At 42.3% G+C, this 8,841-nt stretch overlaps 1 protein-coding gene across 5 annotated transcripts in view; it reads left to right on the top strand.

Annotated features, from left to right (window-relative positions):
- ERC1 (ELKS/RAB6-interacting/CAST family member 1) overlaps window positions 1-8,841 on the top strand; it is a 284,117-nt gene that overhangs the window by 243,666 nt on the left and 31,610 nt on the right. For 4 of the 5 annotated variants that reach the window (XM_015627633.3, XM_015627634.2, XM_015627636.3 and 1 more), the window contains one exon: window positions 6,555-6,656. In XM_015627633.3, the coding sequence (XP_015483119.1) occupies window positions 6,555-6,656 (102 nt within the window). Of the gene's footprint in view, window positions 1-6,554; window positions 6,657-8,225; window positions 8,293-8,841 lie in introns of all 5 variants that reach the window. The other variant, XM_015627638.3, reaches the window with a different exon arrangement.

The raw sequence follows: 8,841 nt of genomic DNA, 5'->3' as shown, positions 1-8,841 counted from the left end.
CAGGACATCATATTGGAATAGCAGGGGTTATTCTCTCTGTTTCTGACAGGCAGGTTCCAGCAGAGAGCTGGTTGCACATTAACAGGGATTGTGGCTCACTGCAGGTTTCTAACAAGTAGAAAAGAACTATCTGAAAGCCTTCACAAGTGCATAATTTTCAGAGATACTGAATTTGTCCCACCCTTTGAAAGAACAATCACCTGAGTTTTTCCTTTGTGTTTTTATGTTATTAGTGACAAAAATGTTTCTAGACTGTTGCTTTTGCATGTGCTTCCAGTGAAACATTCAGCTGAGATTAAAATGGGGTAACTCCTTTGATGCACCGACACACTGCCTTCACCACATACTCATTTGTCACAAGTACAGTCATTATATTAATATTTACTTAACGTGGGGTTTTTTAAACTCTACATTAAAGGATTAATAAAGCTTGTTTAGACTGGTTAGCAAAACCAAAATTACCCCACGCAAATAGTCTACAGGAAAGGAGAAAGGAGTCACTGATGTCATGGTTTGTGCTGGGTTTCATGGTGGAGAAACAGACTTGATGCAAGTTCACTGAGCATGTGAAGCAGTCTGGATTAGAGGGAGAATGCACAGCCCAAGAGCTGCTATCTGCTGGTTCTTAGAGAGCTTCTCTAGAGCTGCAGAAATGTGTGATCCCCATGAACAGAACATGTTTCAAAGCTTTCCAGGGTAATGGGTACCAGAACACGAGCTGTCCTGCAGAAATGCTTAGGAGAGGTTTGTACTCTCATTAGAACACACAGCTTCGTGCAAGCTTTCAAATAAAAACATTCTGTAAAATGTATTATAAACAATGGCTGGAGTTAAATCTGTGGCTTTCAAATTTATCTGTGGGATTCCACAATAAAGAGTTTGTCAGACCTGGGCAGCACTCCTCCAGGCTTTACCAGCTGTTTAGCAGAGTATGTCTCTGACTTTCCCCTAAACTTTGTGGATCAGCATCAGTTCTGGTTTTTCTCATCTAATAATTTAAGTGTGATAAAATCTATTAATTTGGTCTTTAGTGCTGAGGTGCACATCAGTGAACATAAAATAACTTACTTTTGGCAACCTGCATGTTGTGCTTTGCAGCAGTACCTCCATGAACAAAGAGTGATTCTTTAAAAATTAACTATGGCTACAGTTTTGGCTGGTAAAATAGTGTACAATGTGCAGTTTGCAATGAAAGTTTTCAGGTGTTGGTTATGTTAAAAACAGTTTGACCATGATAATTTCCTTGTTTACCCAAACATTTAGTGATTATAGAATACAGGCACTATAGATTATAGAATACAGTGGTATATGGTAAAAAAAAAGCAATGAAAATACAATGAAATCATGGCAGGACCATGAGACAATCAATGAGAGCATGCTCAAAGAAGTTCTGATGTTGATTGTTCACATTCATAATCAAAACAGGTTTATCTCATGTTTTCTCCTGGTGCTTTTTTCTTTTAATACAACTGCCTGCTGTAGCAAGGGATAGGGAAGAAGAAAGATTTAAATAATGACAGGAAGTAAAAAAAGCATTAATAATAAATGTATCAAATAGGCAAAAGGATAATTGCAGAAATTCTGGGGTGCAAAAAGGCAGGGGTGGGCAAGATCTGCTATTTCTAGATTAAAGTCTAATATATAACCAGGGGAATTTGAAGTTTTTTAGATGCAGTTTAGATTGCAGGGTTTTTTACACCCTTGCAAATGTTGTGCTTTAGACCTGCAAGTTCATAGAGTCTGGTGTGCAGAGCCAAGGCCTCCACAGTAATTCCAGTTAGGGGCTGGAGAGTGTGTGGTGGCTCTGGAGTAATTTTGAGAATTTACACCAGTCTGAAAGGTTTGGGACTGCTCTTTTTCATGGTGACTTTTGGAAGAAAAGAAGAGCATTGTTAAGGGCTTTGACAAGCTGTGGGGGCTTTGGGGAAGGTACAGTTGGTGGGCCAGAAGTAATTTTATGAAATCTGTCCAAAGCAAAAAGTGAAATGAAGGTACCTTCTGGAAAAAAAACACAAAACCTATTGGGCTGTGGATTTTTATCCACTTTTCTTCATTCCAGCATTTTTTTCTGCACATTTATGAAGAAGGTACCTGTGAGGGGCACATGGTATTTTTTATAAGCAAAATTTGAATCTGACATCCTGTTCCTATCATTGCTAGTTCTGCTTCCAGCTCTGGAGGTTTTAGACAAAAGCACTCCTGACACAACTGATTTGTCTGCACTGCTCATTTATTTTCTCACAGGACCCCGTGGTTAAACCACTTTGTTGTTGATACTTTTTACAGGGATGTAGAAATGCTTGCCCTAGGATCTGAGCCATAACCTCATGAGGTGGGAGAGGATTGTATAATAGCACCATGACAAACCAGCTCAGGACTGCAGGATGTTGGAGTGGTTCCCCACAGAAAAGTAAATGGTTTGTTTTTAAATCGTTACAACAGCCATTTGCTCTAGAAATTTCCATCCTTTTGGACTTTTTTTTTTTCCTGTGGAGGAGAGAAACTCAGTTCATGTATTTACAGTTATTTTTAAAATTTCTAAGTAAAAGTTTATCATTAGTAGTCCAGCCCTAAGCAGAAGCTTTTTATTTATATGTTTGATATAAGAAAAGTTGTAAAAATAATATCACATATTGTATTTGCAACACTGCTTGGACTTTAAGTGCTGGAAAATAATTCCTAGTGGTATCCATCAGGAAATAAGCTGCTTTCCTTCCACCTTTTGATTTTTTGCCTAATTCAAACAATATATGCATAAATTAGTTCCTTTAATGGAATCACAATACTGATTTTGGCATTTTCTTGCCAAGACTTGTCACAAAAATGCCCACTGAAATGAACAGCAGCTGCAGTGGGAGGTCAGGTTGAATTAAAGGGGGAACACAGAAAATGTCCTTCTAGGTGAACTGATCCCATAGGTTTCATCAGCAGGACACTGCAGAGATTGTTCTGGGTTTGAATGTTCAAAGGGCTGCAGTGGGACCAAGCAACTAAACCAGATTTGGCAAGTAGGAGGGATTTTGGATTGTGTCTCCCTCTTCTTCTGAAGAGTTGAGCTCTCAAATGATCTGATGGAAATTCCAAATAATAAGAATTGCAGCATGTTTGAGGTTGGAGTAGACCTCTGTGTCCAGCAGAGAACATCACTAATTAAAGCAGCCTGCTCAGGGCCTTGTCCAGCTGCATTTTCTGTATCTTCAAGGATGGAGATGCCACAGTCTCTTGGCAGCCTGTTCTGGCATTTGGTGCACCTCATTACGAAAAGAATTTTCCTGATCTCTAATCAGAATTTTCTGTGTTCCATTTTACATCTGTCATCTCCTGTCCTATCCCCTCCAATGGCTTCATGTCCTCTATTTCCTTCTGCAGAGCAATTTTAAAGAAGCCTCCTCTTTTTCAGGCTGAACCAGCCCAATTCCATCAGCCACTTCTCGATAGCTGCTGCCCAGTGTTGAGAGCAGCTTGTTCCACCTGGAGTGGAGTGACAGAAGCACACAACCTCTTCCATTTGACTCCAGAATTCTCTCTGAGGGACTCTGTGCTTTTTTCTGGCCAGGCCCAGCACAGAGGGAGGCGTGTGGCTCCCCTGAGGCCTGGGGATCACATCCCGGCCTGGCACGGCCCAGCGGTTCTTACCCTCCTACGCTTCTGAGTGGGCAGCAGCAAAGTCAGAAAGGATGAGGACAATGAGAAGAGGCCTTGGGAAAAGTGGCCAAGGGATCTGGAGCACGACTTGTGTTCTCTTCTTGCTGCCATTTGCAGGGAATGATGGAGCAAGAGGCAGGAAAGCCATGAGATGAGCACCTGGCTTCAAGGCCGGTGTAAACAGCAGCATTTTGTGGTTTTTGATCCTGGGTCAGTTTATACAACACTGAGCTCCTGGCAGCAAATGGGCTCCACCTGGACCTGAAGGGAAAAGGGGTTTTAGCTCAGGACTCAGCAGGGCTCACTTTAAACCAGATTTGAACTGGGACAGGGGCATAGCCAGGCTCGACAGAGATAAGGTGGGACCAACCCGCTGGGAAGCAGCTCTGAGGAGAAGGCCCTGGGGGTCCTGGTGGGGACAGCAAGCTGTCCATGAGCCAGCAGTGTGTCCTGGAAGCCAGGAAGGGTGTCCTGGAAGCCAGGAAAGGTGTCCTGGAATCCAGGAAGGGTGTCCTGGAAGCCAGAAAGGGTATCCTGGAAGCCAGAAAGGGTGTCCTGGAAGCCAGAAAGGGTATCCTGGAATCCAGGAAAGGTGACCTGGAAGCCAGGAAGGGTGTTCTGGAAGCCAGGAAGGGTGTCCTGGAATCCAGGAAGGGTGTCCTGGAAGCCAGGAAGGGTGTTCTGGATGCCAGGAATGGTGTCCTGGGGTACATTAGGAAGAGCACTGTCAGTAGGGGTGATCCTGCCCCTCTACTCAGCCCTGGTGAAGCCACTCCTGGAGTGCCATGTCCAGTTCTCCTCAAGACAAGAGGGACACAGAGCTCCTGGAGTGAGCCCAGTGCAGAGGGACACAGATAATGAAAGGACTGGAGCATCCCTCGTATCAGGACAGGCTGAGGGAGCTGGGCAGCCTGGAGAAGACTGAGAGGATCCCATCAGTGGCTGAGTATCTGCAGGGAGGCTGCCAGAGGATGGAGACAGGGTTTTGGTGGGGCCAGGCAATAGGACAAGAGGCCATGGGCAGACACTGATGCTCAGAAGCTCCACCTGAACATGAGGAAGAACTTCTTTCCTGTGCAGTGACCATGCACTGGAGCAGAATGTGCAGAGAGGGTGTGAAATCTCCCTTTGGGAGATGTTCCAGAACCATCTGGAGGCAATGCTGTGTCCCATGTGCTCTGGGGTGGCCCTGCTGGAGCAGATGTCCCACTGTGGTCCCCTCCAGCCTGACCCAGTCTGTGATTCTCTGCAATGTTTATATTCTTCTCTACCTGTACCAGCTAACACAGTTTGTTTGGGGCTTTTTTTCTCACATAATATAAAACATGCTGTCTCTAGCTGAGGAGAGCTGTGTTTCCTCTCAGGAAAGTTAATGTGCTGTACTAGCATTCTGCTAAACATCTGGGTTTCAGTAGATTTTCTCCACACACACACACACACTGAAAGTCATGTAAGAATTTATTATTTATTATCAAAACAATAAATTTCCAAAGAAATGTGAAATGGTTTCAAATCAATTGTTCTCATTGCAAAGAAGAAACTGTTGAAGAGGCAACCTTAAATATAATAAATAATAAATACTTAAGAAAGTGCCTTTACAATAAACTGGTTGTTTAAGGATTAATGTAGCATGTTTCAAGTAGTGATTTATGAATGATGAGTCAGACTTGGAATTCAGAACTTGCTTGACAAAGCAGAGCAAACAATATAAAAATTTTGCATGATTAAATTGCTTATTGCTTAAGCTCAATTTACGATTAGCTTTTGTTACATTATTCCAAAATAAAATCAAATCCAGATTCAAAGCCTGGACCTTCTCTCTCATGATCTGAATAGAGACAAGTAGAATCTGCATTCTCTAGCCTCGAGATGCTCATTAAACTTAGAGTTTTCAGTGAGAAAGGGATTGAATCAACAGCTGGCATTTCTATCAGCTTTGAGCTTTCATTTAAGACATTTAATTTTAGTGCATGCATGATGATTTCATTTGTCTAGCTGTAGATAATTTGCTCTGTATCATTTCTAATAGAGGTCAGCACAAAGTGTGTCTCACTCTCCTTTGCAGACACAGCCAGGTCATGTATTTTAATGTTCTTTGCAATTGCTTACTTAGAATTGTATTGTTAAAGTCAGGTATTGCATTTATTCTTACACACTTTATTTTCTATCTTGTGTTTTTAAAACTCCTATCTCCTCTGGAACTTGAAATTTCCTAAGAAGTTGAAGAAAAACAAAGAAACTTGTTGCATAATTTGCTAATTCTTTACTTGGTTTTAATTTTATAAGCCTTCATTAAGACAGTTTTTCTTCTCCAGTATCTATTTATTAACTTTTTCATTTCCTCCCAGGATGGCTTTTGTATAATTCACATTTTTCTGACCGGTCTCAGAATTTTTCTGTTCTTTGATATATCAGTTGAAAACTAATTTGCATATTGAAACTAGATGGACTTCTGAAGTAATAACCTGTTTTTAACTTGTTTACTTTTTGGTTTTTTAAACTCACTGCTTTCTGAGGGCTTCACTGGGAGTTTCTTAATTGATTTAGGGACACCTAACTCACATTTTCATTGAATTCTTCCCCAAGTTGGTATCTGAACCGTAATCCCAAGAATCTTGTGGTGAAGAAGGATCTATTCCTCTATAAGAAGAAATTAATTTCTTGTGCAGCACAAGTTTTAGTAGGTACAAGTCAAATGTCCCACTTTATTGCAAAATTAATTCAGCCTTCAATGGAACGGGTTGGAATACATCCCCACTGCTTTTACCAATTCTCTGTGGTAATTCCAGCTGATGTCCAGGCATGTGTCTTGTATGGATTTTGGACATGAGAGAGCCCTGCTCCCTTCAGTCCCCATGATAACATTAGGGGATAGACTGAGATTCTTTCTTCTTGCTTTTATTAAATAGACGCAGAACCGTATGAAGCTGATGGCTGACAACTATGAGGATGACCACCTCAAATCCTCATCCCATTCCAACCAAACCAACCACAAGCCCTCCCCTGACCAGGTAATGTCTCTCTCTTTTTATTTTGTTTGTTTTTTAAGTAATTTTTACTGTGGGAGCTGATGCTTTTGTGTCATAAGCAGTTTTCCCTGACATGCTTGCAGTACCTCAGAACAAAAATAGCATTTCAGAACTCAGTTAGAAACCAGAACTGGATGTTGCTGTTGTGTTGGCTTTGTGTAAAGCTCCTGAAATGTGAATGAACAGTTCTGGTACCAATTGTTGTTAGGTGGGTGGAGAGGAGGAGGGAGGTAGAAAAGGAACAAAAACTTTCCTGAAATGCGAGATTCGAGTCCTGTATGACATATTCAGGTTTTAGTAGCTCAGGTTCACTGCTTGAGTGTGTGGAGTGCCCAGGGGAGTTTCTTGTCTCCAGCAGCAGGAAATGGTGCTGTGGGATCAGCTTTCTGCTCCGTGGATTGCTCACCAGCAGCTCCCTCCATTCCCCACGAGAAAATCCCCGTGCCAAATGAGCACAGACTGCTCCCTCCCAAACTCAATGGGCCATGAGCCAAAGGGAAATCAATTTACCATCTCCAAAGCACTGAGCAGCCTCCTGTGGCATTTACAAAGCACAGCCGTGTGCTTGATCACTATTAGAGAGATTAACCATCCCTTGGGCAGCTCAGAAAATACCAACATAATTGCACATCCCATGCTGCAATCTCATCCACTGCAGTTTAATTAAAATATTAGCATCATTAATCACTGCCTCAACAGAGTGAAGGAATGCTTCTCTTTGCCCTCTGACTCATGTAGAAATTGGTGAGATCTGAAGGGAAGCATCTCACTCTAGACCTTTAAGTGCCAGCCTAATGATACACAGAAATAATGAGTAAAGTACAAGAGGAAAATGGCAAAAGCCAATTACTTTTTCCCCCTGCAAAAAGAGATCTTGAAAGGTCTCCATTCATGTCTGCATCCAAAGAAACTAACAGAAAAATTCCCTTTATCAAGGGAGCTTCCCTTTGCATGTTAATTAGTACCTTCCTCCACTTTATGTTGACTGCCTTGGATTTTCTGCAGTGTGCTTGGAAGGTGTTGGTGTTTCACCCTCCTTTTTCAAGAGGGGTGAAATTGTTAATACTGAGAATTATAAGGATTTCCTAATTTTTTTTAATTAATTTTTCTTGATTTGCCATGAATGTTAGAATACCTTTTGTTTCTACACTGCAATCTAAAGAGCTGAAGCCATTTCCAGCAGGTAACTTTGGTACCTGCTTGCAGATGAATGCAGCGTAGATGAGATGAAAAGATAATCTGTAAAAACAAAATCAAATTTAAATTCTAAAATCAGAAATTCTTGCAAAGACCTTGCAGGGAAGGGCAGTAGGGAAGAGAGGGCTTGGGAAGAGGCTCTGCCTGCATTTCCCCTCTGCAAAGGGACATTTTTGGAAGCTGCCAAAGCCTGCAGGGGAGCAAAGGAAACTGAGGTAGCTCAGAGTACTGCCTAAGGAATTGCTTTGTACTGCTGTTTGTACTTGCCAATGTGCTTTAAATACTAACCAAGTCTTTCTTTCATTCCCATGCTGCTCTGGGGCTCTCCTCCCACTGCCACCTGTGCACCTGTAGGATGAGGAGGAGGGTATTTGGGCATAACCAGTCAGATGCTCTTAGCTCAGCCATTTTGTTCAGAACGGTGAGAACCAACCTCTCCTGCCCACAGCAAAGCTCCCACAGTCACCCCCACACCTCCCTCGTGTGCCTTGTGAGACCTGGCTGTGCTCCCTCCCTTGCTCCCTGGCTGTGCATGAGGGGGCTTCTCACCTGCTTGTGTGCACTTTGTGATTCTCTTCTTCTAATCATCCCATCATTGTTTCACCCTGCTGTGGGGAGAGCTTTCCAGGGCATGCAATCCAGTTTCTGTGCCAGCACGAGAGAACAGGAAATGTCTTTATATCATTTAGCATTGACCTCCTGGAGGAAATGTTTTCAGTCAGATTCTTGTTCAAAGCACTTTGCTCCACAGCCAAACCTGTGTGTGCTTTTTCCATTCTGGTTGGTAAAGAATTGGCTTTGAGATTGATAATGTTCCTCCTGAAAATAATGTTCCTCCTCAAGACAATGTTCCTCCTGAAAATAATGTTCCTCCTCAAGACAATGTTCCTCCTGAAGATAATGTTCCTCCTCAAAACAATGTTCCTCCTGAAGACAATGTTCCTCCTCAAGACAGTGTTCCTCCTGAAGA

The sequence above is a fragment of the Parus major genome, chromosome 1A (assembly GCF_001522545.3).
Source record: "Parus major isolate Abel chromosome 1A, Parus_major1.1, whole genome shotgun sequence".
In the NCBI taxonomy this organism is placed as follows: Eukaryota; Metazoa; Chordata; class Aves; order Passeriformes; family Paridae; genus Parus; species Parus major.
The sequence above is the reverse complement of the archived record's forward strand: the minus strand, read 5'-3'. Positions and strand labels throughout refer to the sequence as shown.